The sequence below is a fragment of the Meles meles genome, chromosome 20 (genome assembly GCF_922984935.1).
Source record: "Meles meles chromosome 20, mMelMel3.1 paternal haplotype, whole genome shotgun sequence".
NCBI classification, from domain to species: Eukaryota; Metazoa; Chordata; class Mammalia; order Carnivora; family Mustelidae; genus Meles; species Meles meles.
Window position 1 is genome coordinate 22,990,454 of NC_060085.1, and position 15,941 is coordinate 23,006,394.

At 53.7% G+C, this 15,941-nt stretch overlaps 2 protein-coding genes across 7 annotated transcripts in view; one reads left to right on the forward strand and one right to left on the reverse strand.

The window, feature by feature from the left end:
* CHDH (choline dehydrogenase) overlaps nucleotides 1–1,890 on the reverse strand; it is a 36,868-nt gene extending 34,978 nt beyond the window's left edge. Inside the window, exon 1 of one of the 3 annotated variants that reach the window (XM_045990281.1) lies at nucleotides 1,747–1,885. The gene's annotated coding sequence lies outside the window, so the exon portion shown is untranslated. Of the gene's footprint in view, nucleotides 1–1,746 lie in introns of all 3 variants that reach the window. The other 2 variants (XM_045990284.1, XM_045990283.1) reach the window with 2 other exon arrangements.
* On the forward strand, nucleotides 1,761–15,893 carry IL17RB (interleukin 17 receptor B). 4 transcript variants are annotated; one of them, XM_045990274.1, is made up of 11 exons: nucleotides 2,097–2,265; nucleotides 4,413–4,437; nucleotides 5,183–5,323; nucleotides 7,316–7,443; nucleotides 7,878–8,004; nucleotides 9,770–9,817; nucleotides 11,283–11,425; nucleotides 11,809–11,877; nucleotides 12,838–12,937; nucleotides 14,090–14,185; nucleotides 15,346–15,893. In XM_045990274.1, the coding sequence occupies exons 1-11, from the start codon at nucleotides 2,206–2,208 to the stop codon at nucleotides 15,891–15,893; spliced, it is 1,485 nt and encodes a 494-aa protein (XP_045846230.1). In that variant the 5' UTR covers nucleotides 2,097–2,205. The 4 variants fall into 4 exon arrangements, with proteins under 4 accessions (XP_045846228.1, XP_045846229.1, XP_045846230.1 ...); XM_045990275.1 differs by having other exon boundaries at nucleotides 5,225–5,323; XM_045990272.1 differs by lacking the exon at nucleotides 4,413–4,437 and having other exon boundaries at nucleotides 1,761–2,265.
* The last annotated feature ends 48 nt before the right edge of the window (nucleotides 15,894–15,941 follow it).

The window sequence follows — 15,941 nt, forward strand, 5'->3', positions numbered from 1 at the left end:
CTTGTCCCCAAAACCCTCGCACTCAGCCCTGCACTCCACGCAAGGCTTGCTGGGGCACACAGCTGTATACAGCCGGCGCAGCTCAGAGCCTGGCCCATGACACTCAGCTGTTCACCAAGGGAATGTGTACCTTCTTGCTGGTCTCGGGGGAGGCAGGCCCCCCCACTGTCCTGCACAGTCACCCAGGTGGCCTTTATAAGGCTTAAAACTGTCCCCCTCCTAGGGCGCCTGGGTGGCTCAGTGGGTTAAGCCTCTGCCTTCGGCTCAGGTCATGATCTCAGGGTTCTGGGATCGAGTCCCGCATCGGGCTCTGCTCAGCAGTGAGCCTGCTTCCCCTCTCTCTCTCTGCCTGTCTCTCTACCTACTTGTGATCTCTCTCTCTGTGTCAATAAATAAATAAAATCTTTAAAAAAAAAAACAAACTGTCCCCCCACCTAAAACTGCTGTCGCTCCTTGGCACCACGGGACAAAGTTCATGATCTCCACCTGGCCTGTGAGGCTGTCTCCAACAGCAATTTCACCGCAGGGCAGGAACATATGCCCTTGAACATGCACTCACCTCATTCATTCTTGGCCCGAGAGCGCCCATCTGCCAGCAACTGTGTGTCATTCACCTTTGCACCCCAGGACTGGCACCCTACTGGTGTTTGCTGAGAAGACAGATAATTATCCGGGCTGGAAATGGTCTCAGGGACCACAGGGCTCAAAGCAATTCGGAGAGGTTGAGTAAGGGGCCGAGGGTGAGGCAGCCTGAGGCAAGGATGAGCCAATGGCCTCACCTGAGCCCCTCTCCCTGGTCAGGAATTAGACCAGTCCTCTAGAAACATCACCTGGAGCCCCACATGGACGCAGGCCAGAGCCTCAGGTGACCTTGAGGATGGGTCCAGTCCATGCAGGCCCAAATCAGAACCCCACAGGTGAGCCAGGCTTGGCACACAGTAGGACCTCAGCAAAGAGAAACACACAAAAAACAGCTGTTTGACAAAGTCAACCTCTCGCCCGCTGACAGCTCCCTCCAGAAGTCTCACTGCCCTCCCTAGGCCTTGCTCTCTTCATCTGTAGAATGGAGCTAACAAGGCCTGCAAGTTCAAGCGGCCTTGAGTGGGTCCCCCTAACCTCGTCCTTGGCAAGCAGAGGGGACCAAAGCAGCGGAGTTCCGAGCTCTGCGATCCGCTGTCAGCCCGACTAATTTTTGTTAACCTGCCCTCACATCGCTGTGTCTCAAAGGATGGTTTCAGCAGCCAGCGGGCGTGAAAACTACCTGGGCCAGAGCCCAGCGGAACCCAGGGGTCCCCTCGGAATCTGAGGGCGGGCCCGGGATTTGCATTTAAGGCGGCGCGGAGACTCCTGGACGCAGTGCAAGCCCACAGCAGCCCGGCTTCCGCCTTCCGAGACCCAAGAGTTCGTGTCAGACCTCGTTTTGTGGAAATGAACACACACCAGAGAAGCTGGGGGTGGGGGAGGGAGGATTCCGATCACCCGAACAGCATACAACTTAGTTCCTGCGAAGAACTAGTTCTCCAAAGAACCCACGAGGCTTCGGCTGCCCGCGTCGCCCCCTCCCCCGCCAGCCCTTTGGTTTCGGGGGCTGGGCCTCTGCGTAAAGTGGGGCTCCAGCCTCGGCGGCCAGCCGGGCTCTTCCCGACTCCCCAGCTCCCCGGCCCGAGGCCGCCCGGGGCTCCGGGACTGCGGCCAGGCCAGGGGACGGGCGGTCGGAGGGTCGGGGCGCGTCCCCCTGCTACTTACCGTCGGCGGCCGGAATGGGGGGCTGCGGCGGAGCGGGCGGCGGGCGGGGCGGGCGACAGCGAACCGGCCGCGGGCCGCGCTACCCTGGCGCCGGCGTCCGGCGCGCTCTCCGCGGCCTGCAGGGGAGCCGAGGGCGGGCGGACAGTTCGGCTCGGGCCCGCCCGAGGGCGCGTGTGCAGTCGCGCACCTGGCTCAGTGCTCGCACGTGTGCGCGGGGCCCCGAGAGCGCCGCGCCGGCTGGTGCTGGGCCCGTCAGGTGCCCCGCGGCGCGGGGACACTGCCCATCCCGGCGAGCCCCGGCAGGCCTGCGCGCTCCTTCGTTCCCCACCCAGGGAGGGGTCCGCCCTCGGCCCCGGGGCGTGGGGCTGGGGCGGCGCTGTGGGAGGCGGGGCCCCCGAGGGGTGGCCCGGGGCGCCGAGATAAGAGCGCGGCCGCCTGGAGGCTGGCCGGGGCTTCGCGATGTCTCTAGTGCTGCTGAGCCTGGCCACGCTGTGCTGGGGAGCGGCGTCCCCGGAGCCGGTAAGCCTCCGCCCGCGCCCCTTTCCTGCGTTCCGTCCCTCCAGCCCGGACCCGACGGCGTCCGACGCCCCCCGCCCTCCCCTGCGCGCCCCAACTCAAGCTGGTTCACGGAAGGCCGCCTGGAAGGGGCACGTCCGCACCCCCTGGGGCGGCCCGATGGGTCCCCGCCAGGCTGCCCTGGGCTTCAGGCTGCTGGAGCTAGGGGCGTCGGTCAGATGGACCCGGGCTCAAATGCCAGCCAGCGTTCTGGACTCAGTCATTCATGCTTCCCGAGGCTCCGTGTCCTCATCTATAAAGGGAAGAGTCCTACCCAGCTCACTGGCATCTAGTGAGGAACAGCGACAGGGCGTGCAAGACAGCCGCAAAGAGCGTGGCACGTAGTAGGTGCTCAACATTGTTACTGTTTGCAGTCTTGAGGGCTGCCCAACTTTGGGCACAAGAACTGTATCTCCATCACCACTTGCCCTTTTTGCCATGTCGATGCCTGCTGGGGTCCGGTGACCCTGGAGCTGGGGAGCTGTGGGACTCTGACCCGTTTCCTTTCTTCCCCAGTGCCGTGAAGGATTTAGGGAATCTTCTGGGTTACCATTGAAGGAGAATCTTCCAAAGAGCGTTTGAACCTGTATCTCTGCTCTCTTAGCATAGCATAGTGCATAAAAGCTGGTGGTAACTTGTTGATGGTTATGGAAAGATAAGCCGCATTCACGTTCCCTGACATCTCCCCCTACTATCCTTGTTGCTTTGCTTCTTCCAAAATTTGTCTCTCCAGCCCTTTGACTACAACTCAGTTCCCACTATAGTGGCTTGTTAAAAAAAAAAAAAAAAAAAAAAAAAAAAAGTCTGGTATTACCTGGAGTTCAGCTATAAAAAGACAAAGATGAGGGACTAACAAACCCAGATTACTCAAACCATCAAAAGTCTTGCCTTCTTTCATACAAGATTTTGGAAATGTTCAGGCTGAGAGGTTATCAGATAGCAAAGCGCGGCCTTTTAGCCTATAGGGTCTTGTCAGTGGAACTTGCTGCTGCCTGAAAGTTAACTATTTTAGGTCCAGCATTTTATTCCAAAATGAAAGTACTTACTATTATTATTGCTTAAAAAGACATGAGCCATTACCTCCAAGGGATATAGTACTGGCCTTTCTTGGACACTAATGATACATATTTATTTTTTAAAAGCTCTTTTATCTTTTAAAAAGGTAACAGGATGAAATCACAGTCACAGCTGAGTTTGTATCAGAGAAGGACTCTCTTAAAGGCCCTGGGAAGGCACCGTGGACTGCATTTATGGCTTGCTTCTGTTTATCTTCTTAGCACAGCTTAGTCCTTAACCTGGGGAGAATCAATAAATACTCTAGATGGTCCTGAAAATCTACAGTTGAACAACAGAGTGTGAAGGGGTCTTCATGACAGTACAGGGTCACCCCTGCTTACAGCAGGGGAAGGGGGGCGAGGCACAGAGGGGGCGGAGACGCATCTCTAGTTTTTTTTTTTTTTTTTTAAAGATTTTATTTATTTATTTGACAGACAGAGATCACAAGTAGGCAGAGAGGCAGGCAGAGACAGAGAGGAAGAAGAAGGCTCCCTGCTGAGCAGAGAGCCCAATGTGGGGCTCGATCCCAGGACCCTGAGATCATGACCTGAGCGAAAGGCAGAGGCTTAACTCACTGAGCCACCCAGGCACCCACATCTCTAGTTTTTAAGTGAGGTGATGAGTAGGCTTGAAGATCAAGTACGTAATAGCTAATGGCAGGTTCATCGTAGCTTACAAAGCTTATCCAGCTCAGCCTCCCCCAAACTGAAGTGGAATCAGCCCAGCTTTTCTCCAAAAGTTTGCCACTTATATATGCATTTTAAGAAAAAAGATGGTTTTAGGGCCCCCCTGGGTGGCTCAGTCGGTTAAGTGTCTGCCTCGGCTCAGGTCATGATCCCAGAGTCCTGGGATCGAGTCCCGTATTGGCTCCCTGCTCAGTAGGGAGCCTGCTTCTCCCTCTGCCTCTGCCTGCTGCTCCTGCTTGTGTTCTCTCTCTGTCAAATAAATAAAATCTTAAAAAAAGAAAAGGAAAAAGATGGTGTTTTGTCTAGTTTGGCAAATGAAGGCTTAGGGTTTGCTAGCATTCAACATGACACTTTCTTTCTCTCTTGCAGACGATTCAGTGTGGCTCTGAGCCCGGTAGGTGTGCTAGGGAATGGGTATTTGGGGCTTTACACTGTCAGAGCAGTTGGACTTTTAGGGGGTCCAAGTCCAGGCAATGGGTCATTGGAGACCAGGTACAGAGTGAAACATTGCTTTGTTAGCTGATGTGGGCCAACTGTCTCCCTGGCAAGGCAGAGCTCCCAGTGTTTCATATGGGCTGGCTCCCTGGCCAATAAAAGGGGCACAGGCAGGGCAGCAATCACCATGTAGGGTGGGAAGGAAGCGGGCCACTTCTGGGAGATCAAATGCTGTGATAGGGAGGTCCCTTACAGTTGAGAACAGGAAGCCAATACGTTTCAGAGAAGAAGGAGTGTTTGAGATGGTGGTATTTGAAGGGTGGGTGGGGTCTTGCCCAAGAAATGTGGATGGAAAGGATGAGCTGGAGGAGAGATGGTACCGGCAAGGATTAGGAGGTAGGAAGGGCAGGTGTGGGCCAGCTGGCTGGAGTGCAGGCTGAGGTGCTCGGAAGGCAGGACCGACCTAACGAGCAGGTCAGATTCATAGGACAGGCCCGAGGAGTGGTCCCGAGTGCCCTGCGGGCTGGAGCCTGAAATCTCCGCCATAAATCAGGCAAATGCTAAGAAAGGTCAGGCCTGGCCTGCCTTAGCAGCGGGAAGAGATGAATCATGACCAAAGGACAGGTCGGGGTGGGTCGCTGACACGAGATGGCACTGGACGGGGCCAGGAGGAGAGCGTCCCAGGCAGTTTTGCCTCTTCCCAGGACCGTCTCCAGAGTGGACGGTCCAACACACTCTGACTCCAGGAGACTTGGCGGACCTCCAAGTGGAGCCCGTTACAAGCGGCGTTGCAATGGACAACTATTCCATCTCGATGAACGTCAGCTGGAGACTCCGGGCTGATGGTAAGTTGGTACCAAGCAATAAAGTCTGAAGCGTCCAGTCGAGCAGAGAAGGGCAGACTGTGCAGCCCAGTAATCCCACCCCTGGCAGAAACCCAACAATATAGACAAAAGCGCACCCAAACCTTCTGCCGTGGTCTCCCCTCATCCGTGGTTTTGCTTTCTGTGGCTAAATGTGGGGCCAGCCGGAGTCGGGAAGCGATGAGCCTCCTTCTGACCTACCTTCCGCGGGTCCACAGGGGCCTAACGCTCCATCACCGGGCGTCTGCCATTCACCTCCCTTCACCTCCTTGTGCAGAAGGGCGAGCACAGTACAATCAGACCGTTTCAAAGCGACCACGTTCACGGAGCATCTATTACCGTCTGTTGTTAGAACGGTTCTGATGTTACTGATGCTCACTCTTGCTGCGCGGGGTTTATAAACTTTAGCAGAGTATATATTAGGGTTCGGGACTTCCCATGGCTTCAGGCCTCCACTGTGGGTCTTGGAACATATACCCTGCAGACAAAGGGGGACTACTGTTCTAGATGATTCCTGGTAGCATTATTCTAGTAACAGTCCCAGACTGGGACGCATCAGAGGCCTGCTGACAGTAGAATTACAAAACCAATCCAGGGCAGCGATGCACGTGAACGACCTGTAGCTAAACCCACTGTGGGTGAACCTCACAGACTGGAGGAGCCAGACAGGAGTCCACGCGCTCATCTGGACGCAAACCCGAGTGGCTTGAAGTCATAGCCGTGGTGACTCTTGGCTCAGGAGTGGCTGGCAGGAAGCATGAAGGGCACTCCCAGGCTGTTTCTCGGCCTCGGGGCTGGCTGCACAAGTGTGACCACTCACCACGGGGTCTACTTCTGATCAGTATTCCCTCCTGTACGTCCTCCTCCATGGAGGAACACAGAGTAAGTGCCGAGATGATCGCCCTGAGTTTAGGGCAAGTGCTGGCTCAGGTTCATTACTCTTCCGTCTCCCACATGGTATCGTGAAGGTTCTAGCATTGCCCCAGGGCAGCTTGTGAGTTCCTCCATGAACCAACCCTGGGGACCTAAAGCCCGTTACCCTGGTTTCCACTGGCCTGATTCTGTTAAGGTCCACCACGTCAGGCATCCAGGAGGGCCGGGCACAGACAGGGGAGGCGGCTACTGTCACCACGCGGGAGGGCTCTCAGGGGGCTGGGGGCGGCACACTCAGCCACAGGGGCACAGGGGCATGGGCTCCTTGTCCCGGGCACCTGGAAAGGGGCTGTGCTCCATCTGAGTGGGACAGGGCCACGGCGAGCAGGAGAGGGCCCTCAGGAGGGGCAGGAGGGCAGGGGCCCCGTGCCTCGCACAGAGTGGGCACCGGCATTTGTTAGCTGCTGCTCCTGGGGAGCTGGGCCCTGAAGGAGTAGTGAGACTTAGAGAGGCAGGGAATAGGGGGAGAGCAGGGGTACTCAGAACTGGCATGGTCTGCGGGTGCTGCTCTGGGGGGGCCTGTTCTCCCTGACAGACACCCACAGTAGTGCAGAGCTGGAGTCCCCTCAGCAGGACCCTGTGAGATGGGGGCTTCCCTGTGAGGAGAAAAGAGCGTGGTCTTTTTAAAAAGACTTTATTTATTTATTTGACAGAGATCACAAGTAGGCAGAGAGGCAGGCAGGGGTTGCGGGGGGAGCTGACTCCCTGCTGATCTAGGAGCCAAATGTGGGGCTCGATCCCAGGACCCTGAGATCACGACTTGAGCCGAAGGCAGATGCTTAACCCACTGAGCCACGCAGGCGCTCCAAGAGCATGGTCTTGAGAGCTGAGTCCACGTCTACCGCTGAGGAGCTCTGTAAGCTTGGGAAGGGCTTCCTGAAATCCCCCATGCCTCACTCACCTCCCCTGTTACATGGGCACTGGGGTGCCTGCCTTCTGGGACTGTTGTATGAACTGAGATGGGTGGTGAGGTGTTCTAGCATCCAGCTGGCCATGGAGTGGGTGCTCGATCAACAACGGCCCTCTTGCCTTTCCCTACAGCCAGCATTCGCTTCCTGAAAGCCACCAAGATCTGTGTGACAGGCAAGAGCAGCGCGCGGTCCTACAGCTGCGTGAGATGCAATTACACAGAAGCTTTCCAGACTCAGACCCCACGGACCGGCGGCAGGGTGAGCACGCGGAGTGAGGCCCCGGCTAACCGTCCTTTCGGCCAGCCCTGTCGCTTGGGGGGAGGCGGTGACCTGCTAGACACCCAGGCTGCCAATCCGCCACCACTTGGAGCCTAGAGCTGCCTGCCTGGCCACTTACAGCCTGTGTGTCTTGGGCAAGTCAGCGTCTCCGGGCCTCAGTTTCCCCATCAGCCAAGTGAGGGCAGCTGAACTTAAATTCTAACCCGGCTCTAAAGGCTTACGCTTCTCTGATTCTGTGACTTACCCTGGCAAACTGTGCGGGCTACGTTCCCCTAGCAGACCTCGGCTGGAGACCTCAGTATCAGCAGTGGGCTCAGGACAGGCAATTATAAATGAAAAGGGCAGCGCACGAAGGTGCTGTGTCTGTGTGGCGGTGTTTCGGAAATTCAGGGGCTCTTTGCTTTGCCTTTCAGTGGACGTTTTCCTACACAGGCTTCCCTGTAGAGCCAAACACAGTCTACTTCATCGGGGCCCACAATATCCCCAATGCCAATATGAATGAAGACCCCCCCTCCATGTCGGTGAACTTCACCTCACCAGGTAAGCCCTCTCACCTGGCTGGCATGCCTGCCGCGGGGCGTGTGGTTTGGTTCAGAGAGGCTGGAGGGCCTTGGACAAAGACTTTGGCCCCGCTGAGTCTGGTTTCCTCATCTGTGATGCACAGACGTAGTAACACACAGTAACCGTGCCTCCCTCACAGAGCAGGGGAGAGGAACAAGTCAGATCAGACGTAGGGGACAGCCCATTCCTGTGTCAGACCTGGTGCTGAGCGTCTGACACGCTCATCAACGCTTCCAACAACCCCGAGGTGGGGAGAGCCCCAGTGCACAGGTAAAGACCTGGAGAGCTTCAGAAATTCGCCCTGGGTCACACACACACAGCCCAAGTGATGCTGGCGTTCCCACGCTGGTCATTCTCAGTCAACGACTTTCACTGCTCTTAACATTGAAGCAAAATGTTCCCTGCACCAAGTCTGTTCAGTCTGGGTTAGCAGGCTGTGGTGTCTGGGGAGCCTCTGGGGCTCAGCCTCCAGAAGACCCCGGGCTGTCAGCGAGAGGCGGGGCGGCACTGAGCAGAAGGCTGGGTCATCTCCGCTACTCCGCAGCCCACAAGCAGCCCTCGAGTGCCACGCCTGCCGCGTCACACATGGGGCTGCCATGAGCGGGACAGAGGATCAGGTGTCGTGTGGGGAGGGTCCAGCATGGTGCCTGGCGACAGCAGTCCCCATGTCACCCTCACCTGGGCTGGGTCATCTCTTCTGTCCTCCAGTCCTGTCCTCTGTCCCTGGCGAAGCATCCAAGCCAAAGGGGGCAATTCCCTATTCCTTGCTGTTCTTTGAGCTTGTGGTGCAGGGTGTTCCAGCTTTCCTGATGAGACCAAACCTCATTTTAAAAATTAGAAATGTTTGATTTTGGAATAAGTTTGCAAAGATAGTACCAAGAGTTGTGTAGATGTCCAAAGCATTCCCACAGGGCTCTCACCCCGTGTCCCGCATCGCAACCTGTCACGTTACTGTGGTTACATGTGTCAAAACTAAGAAACCCACAGGGTACACGTCCATTAACTAAACTCCAGACTTTATTGGGATGTCACCTGCTTTTCTGTGAATGCCTGCTTTCTGCTCCAGTCACATTTAGTCCTTGCATCTCCTGCCTCCTCTGGTTGAGACAGGCTTCGACTCTTGAGTCCTCGTGACCTTGACAATCTGGAGGGGTGGCTGGGCATCCTACAGAATGTCCCCTAGTCTGGGTCTGTCTGATGTTCGTCTGCTGATGAGCCTGGGGATGTGGGTTTTTGGAGACTGTGCAGAGGTGGACTGTCCTTCCCACTGCCTCCTACCAGGGGTGGGTGACATCACCACGATGTCGCTGGTATCTGCCAGCGATCTCCATTGACATCTACTGGCTTTCCATTTCTCTACTCTAGTTTTTGAAGACAAGTGACTAAATCTGCCCCACTCTGGGGTGTGGGTGTGGCGTGTGGGTTAAGCTCTACCTCCTGGAAGGGGCAGTATTTAAATATATGATCAAGCCTCAGTTTCAAAGGGTTGAGTCTTCTCCTGGGACTCACAGGTACTATTCTGATAAAGATTGTTTTAAAATCAGACTCTGGCTATCACTTTGTGGGTGATCTGCTTAACAGTCAAATGTGAGTGTCCCATTTAAATTCGCTCTCTGAACCTCGCATCTTGAACGTTCTGGCCATTCGTTACAAGCGTGGCAAGCCTGTGTTGTGTGTACTTGTTGGCAAGGAAGTGGGGCAGAGATACCTTTTTCTAAAACAAAACTTTCATTCAAATCTCCAGGCTGCCTAAGCCGCATAATGAAATACAAAAAAAAGTGCGTCGAGGCAGGTAAGTAAATACAGCATTTGTTTTTGTTACTAGAAGAAACTGAAGCCCACACATCTTAGTCCATCTTCCACAAAGAAACTGAGGCCTAGAGTTGCACAGAGCGGGCTCCCCACCGGCCGGCTCTGTGCCCACTGCATCAGTCGGCCTGTCCAGAGAAGGGCCAACTCTGCGTAGGTGTAGGCAGTGAGCGGCGGTCATAGGAGAACACCCACCGTCTTGGTGGAATGATAATTTCTGTCCCAATTGCACTGCTGGTGATGTGGGCGGAAGTCCCTCCTGGTTGGAGGGGAATCCCTGAGTCCTTGCCCCTTCCCAGACAGCAACACCACTGACCTCTGGCCACGGGGGGCCTGGGAGCCTTCTGCTCGGATTAGCAAACATTCAAGGTGTGGGTGTTAGTTCACGTTCATGACCTAGAAGTGTATTCTCGACCTGTGTTATCACTGGGGTTCCCTTCTCACATGCTAGGCTATTAAAATCTGCTACTACCCTTCGAATTTTGGAGTAAGTCCCTTCAGGATAATAGTCCCAAGTGTCTCATTCCCGAGGATCTTACAAGGGCGTGTGTAAATTTTTGAGGAATAGGGTCTTAGGACACTAATGAGGCTGGTGGGATGTGAGGGATCCATCCCTATCTTTTAGGTACCCCAGCCCCACAAGGCATTCCCGTGCACCTTGTCAGACTGAGCCCCATGCGGCCTCCTCGGTGCAAGGCCCACTTGGAGCTTTGTGCCTCTGCTCTGGTCCCCCACCAGGAGAGATCTGGACTGTGGGGGGCACGGTGAGTGTGAGGAGCTCTGAGGACCTGCAGTCAGTCCTAGAGCCCCCACTCCTAAAGACAGTTCTGAGGTAGGGCCCGAAAAGCTCCCCCAGAAACAATGCATGCTATCATCTCTCATGTTCCTGGAAATGAACCTGGTGCTGATTTGTAAGTCACAACAACAATCACAACAATCCCACAGAGCAGGCCTGTCCAAGTATCTGCTAAACGAGGAGGCATTTCCTTATTTCACATTCAGTAAAGCCAGAATGGTCTGATGAACCCAGAATGTTCCAGTAGCTGCAATTCTGATCCTGAATTCACTTGCTCTATTATCTTAGCCCTGTCTTGTGGCCTATGGCTCCTCCACCCCATCCTGGAAAGGAGAAAATGCTGACCCTACCCTTGACTCAAAATGCACGTTGAGAATAGAAGTGAGTAGTAGAACCGATCTGTGGCTCCCACCACCCCCAGCCTGGGGAAGCTATCTTATGCAAAGCAGTGGCATGGGGCCCCTGAACTTTCATGGGCAGCAGGTACTTTGAGGTTCTGGGAGCAAGGATTAGTACAAAGTACACTGCGCAGTCAAGCCCTTGGCTCTTGGCTGCAAGTACGCCTGAGAACTTGGATTTTTGTCAAGCCCTTTGGGGGACTTCAACGAGCGACGTCTTGCAACTCCATCCCTGTGGTTCTCTCTTGACTCAGGAAGTCTGTGGGATCCCAACATCACCGCTTGCAAGAAGAACGGGACGGCGGTAGAAGTGAATTTCACAACCAGCCCCCTTGGAAACAAATACATGGCTCTCATCCAAAAGAACATTGTGATTGGGTTTTCTAACGTGCTGGAGGTACTTCTTCCCTTCATTTCCTAACACCACCCTTGTCCTCGACCTCCAGCCTTCCTCACCTTGGTGACGAAAAATGGAGAAATTCTAGAATGCCCAGGACAGGCTCTCAATGCCAACCGAGTGCAGACAGTACCGTCCGTTGTCCAAACGTGCTGGGCTCTTTAGATTGTTAGAGAAACGAGTCCCGGGGAACATCCCTGGAAATGGCCCCAAGAATCTAAAACCAACAAAAGTAGACATTTCCCAAGTAGGAAGTGGATGCTCGTTCACACGGTCTAGTGAACTGTGAGTTTGGGAAGAGCAGTTCCTTCACTGGCTGTTTGCTGTCCTCACTCATGTGCTTCACGATGATTCTCGACTTTGTCTCATGTCACCTGCACCAGAACACACCCCTAAGTCGAGCTTCGGTGGTGATCCCAGTGACTGGGGAAAGTGAAGGTGCTGCGGTCCAGGTAAGGCTTAACGCGGTGTTTTGGGGCGGGGGGGCTGCTGTACATTGCTGCTTCCAGCGACTTCCGAGAGCTCCCTTCTGCAACACGCTCCTGCTGCCGACTGGCAGGGAGGGACCTCTGCGGGGGTCCCTGCCTCTGGGGCTACAGAAGTGAGGACTGGGCCAGAGCTGACCTCAGGGTCATGATCTCTTTTGCTTTTATTCCTGGCTGTTGACTTTCCGTTTTTAGTCACTGAGCCTCAGAGTCATTCTGAGACAGGAGCAACATTTAATTGTCCCAACTGCAAAATAAAGCAACAAAGGATCGGAAAGCAGAAGCTTTGGGTTGCGATCGGTGTAGGAACTTTGAAGGGCAGCCGCCACCTTTGACTCTGCTGGGAACAAGAAGTTGGACCAGCAGATGCTCTCGGGTCTCTTTCAGCTCCAAGTTCATGACGTGGGGACATGAAGGGTCATAGTGGGACACAGCCACACCCAAGATAGAAGGAGCTTTTGTTTCTCATCCCCTGGAACATAAAGGCAGTACTCAGACACGCCCGAGGGAGCAGGTTCCTGTCAGCACATTATGACGGCGCCCCTTTTCCAGGGAACTAGACTTTCCTAGTCCCCGGGGACATGTCTGTCACTAGGAGCTCAGCTGCTCTGGGTTTTTTTAGAGGAAGTATTTGCATATGTATTAGGATGTGACCAACCCTTTTAGATAAGGAAACCAGCATATTAGCAACACGTACAAAGTTTAGGTTCACAGTTCAGGAGTTGGAAGGTGTTCAGTCTTGGGTCCCTAGTTCGGATGTTAGGGCTTTGTTATGAAAGTGTGCCCAAGGGAAAAATACCTCATTACCATGCTGGGGTGGGGACCCCGTTCAAACCGGAAGAGAAGGTTTGGTGGGAACAGGCATCGTGCTGAGGTTTTGCTCTGAAGCATGATGGGAACTTCCTGAGCCTCTTGTGTTTCCCTCAGCTGACTCCGTACTTCCACACTTGTGGCAATGACTGCATCAGACACAAAGGAACAGTTGTGCTCTGCCCGCCAGCAGGCGCGTCCTTCCCCTGGGATAGTCGTAAGTGCCCAGCCTTTTCTGCAGGGTTGCCAGAGAGGTTCCGGGCCCGAGGGGCCCCACCAGTGGCGCCCCATTCACTGTGTCCCAGGGCATGCACCTGCCCCGCAGGAGGGTGAGGGAGTCCCGCTGCGCATGGGGGGGCTGGGGTGCAGGGCCAGAGGTCGAAGCTGCCCCAGACTGAGAATGAAGGCTTGGTGTATGAATTCACTACAGGATCCTTTATGAAACAGGGTACACACAGGAAGGGGGGGGATAAACAGCGCAAAATGGATGTGCGGAGTGCTACAGGGACGGGCCGGAAAGTCAGTGGCGGTAGAGGACCGAGTGTGGAGGAGAAGAGGCCTTTCGTGGCACTGTGGTTTTCTGACCAGCCTCAGTGGCCCTGGCCTAACTGTGACAGTAGCGTGGTGTGGTCACACAGCCAACATTTGGATGACAAATGAGGACTATGAGTCCCAAAAGACACGCCTCACTGACGCCTGACAGCAGTAGTTTGGCAAAATGTCTCTCTGCATTCAGAGGTGTCAGTTCTCTCGCTACAGACAGGCAAACTATAAAATGTTCCCAGAACTAGCTTTTTTTGACGCCGGGTGGAGTCAAAAGTTAGAAAGTGGCATTCTTAGAAACTCAGCCGCACGAACGGCCAACCCAGGTGGCCTGGCAATCCTGACTTCGGTGTGGGCACAGTGCCTAGGAGTTCCTGAGCTTACCTGACCCACAGGCCTGTGGGGGTGGCACTACCCCCCAGGTTTGTCTAACAAAACAGCCTTTAAAAACGGCATCCACGCGTACTGTGTATTAAGTAATCATGCCCACAACAACAGCAATTCGTCAAAGAACCAAAAAACCGAACGTGAACTCCAGTGACCTATGGTGAAAATGCCTGCGTGCTTGTGCAGTAAAAAGCCAAAGTGATTTTAGGGGAACTTTCTTAACCTCCTGGGTCCCCTATCCCTTTTGAGAATCTAATGCAGGGCCTGCACACTCTGTGGGAAAACGCACCCATCTGCAGACCCCCTAGAGAGATAACGGCCCTTGGTTTTATAGGAATCTAAACTTCTACGAAGTATAGAGTAAAAATCTTGAGCTTCCGAAAGAGGAGATAGATTTGGTTTTGTTTTGCTGAAGGTAAATAAACTTTGTTTTCTCCAGGCAGAGGCATGCTGGGTGGCTGGCTGCCTCTCCTCTCCGCTCTGCTGGTGGCCACGTGGGTGCTGGCCGCTGGGGTCTGTCTCACGTGGAGGCGCGGTAAGTGGTACAATTCCATTCTTTAAAGAAATCCGAAGGAGAAAATAACACTTGGAATTTTTTTTTAAAGGCAATCACATTTTGGTGTTAGGACAAGAGTCAGGTCACCCTGATGTAATGCCAAGGAGCTCTCCAAAAATACTGGTAACAATGCTAGGGCCACATCTGCCAAGGCAAAACAGGGATGGGGACCTCCCAATCTGGTGACGACCACTGGTTTCATTTTTACCACTGAGGCATCTACAAGGACTGCAGTGGGCCAAAGATAGCTAATAACGAATTGCATTTTGCCTCTAAGAGGTACTCCAAAGCTAGTTCCTAGTTTTTAAAAATAATTCTTCTGTGGCCCAAGAACAACACTCGCTTGAATTCATATACTCTAGGGAGCTTGCCAACTCTAAAACACTGAGGATTTGAATACAGGAATCAGAGTATTTATACCCATACATTGAAAACCTCTGCTTTTCCTCTCCACATGGAGACAAAATATAAATGCTCTCTTTGGGTCATTTGTGATATTGCGGATAGAACAAGATCAGTCTCCTAAGTAAGAAAACCATGTGGAACCTTGACCTTGGGAATACCACTATGTAGGGGATACGGTTTGGCCTGTTAATAGTTATAATACTTTCATAGGTAGTTTCTGTTCTAGAGCACACACAGCATTCCAGTTCGGTTCCAGCTGAAATGGGGTACCAGCTAACCTTATGCAACTACAAAAAACACCTATACCACCTGCAGATAGAAGATGGTCCAGTCACTGAGTTGACCTAACTCAAAACATGATGTGAAGGACAGGCCAGTGGCCCTGTTTGTACAGGACACTAAGAGTAGGACAATTACAACCACCCACCTAAAACAAAGTACCTCACACCTAAACCTCCTCAATGAATTTACTTGAAAAGATAAGGCTGAAGAGGACCTCTTCAGTATAGAAACTTGGAAAACACGTTTTAAAGCATCTCTAAGGTTTAGACATCAGTGTGTTTCAGGTGATACTTTTAAAAGGAACACTGGGGACATTCTCCTCTGGCAGAACAATGTCCCTGGTGCTCCACCAGCATTCCCTAACAAGGGATCATTTATTAATGGTGGTTCAGATCAGAGTGAAAGCCTGCCATTTGCTGTCCACAGACAACAAATGCTTTCTCTCCCCACAGAAAGGACCAGGAAGGCGCCCTTCCCTACTACCACGCTCCTGCCCTCCATTAAGGTTCTTGTGGTCTACCCATGTGAAATATGTTTCCGTCACACAGTTTCTCACCTCACTGAGTTTCTTCAGAACCACTGCAGAAGTGAGGTTATCCTTGAAGAGTGGCAGAAAAAGAAAATAGCGGAGATGGGCCCGGTGCAATGGCTTACCACTCAGAAGCAAGCAGTGGATAAAGTCATCTTCCTCCTTTCCAACGACGTCAGCCCCAGGTGTGATGGCACCTGTGGCAGGAGTGAGGGCAGCCCCCATGAGAATTCCCAAGACCTGTTCCCCCTGGCCTTTAACCTCTTCTGCAGCGATCTGAGAAGCCGGACTCCCCTTCACAAATACATGGTGGTCTATTTTAGAGAGGCTGATACCAAAGATGAATACAGCGCGCTCAGCGTCTGCCCCAGGTACCACCTCATGAAGGACGCACCTGCCTTCTGTACAGAACTACTCCGTGTCAAGCAGCAGGTGTCAGCAGGGAAGAGGCTGGCGGCCTGTTCCCTGTAGCCCTCCCGTGAGAAGTGAGGGGCCTTGAAGCCTTCCTACTCCTCCAGT

Excerpts from the sequence above, each read along its gene's own strand:
- IL17RB (XM_045990272.1), top strand. The coding sequence starts at position 1,761 with ATGGGGGGCTGCGGCGGAGCGGGCGGCGGGCGGGGCGGGCGACAGCGA. Across the intron at positions 7,444-7,877 it reads CCCCACGGACCGGCGGCAGG|TGGACGTTTTCCTACACAGG; the intron begins GTGAGCACGCGG and ends TTTGCCTTTCAG. Across the intron at positions 12,938-14,089 it reads GTCCTTCCCCTGGGATAGTC|GCAGAGGCATGCTGGGTGGC; the intron begins GTAAGTGCCCAG and ends TGTTTTCTCCAG.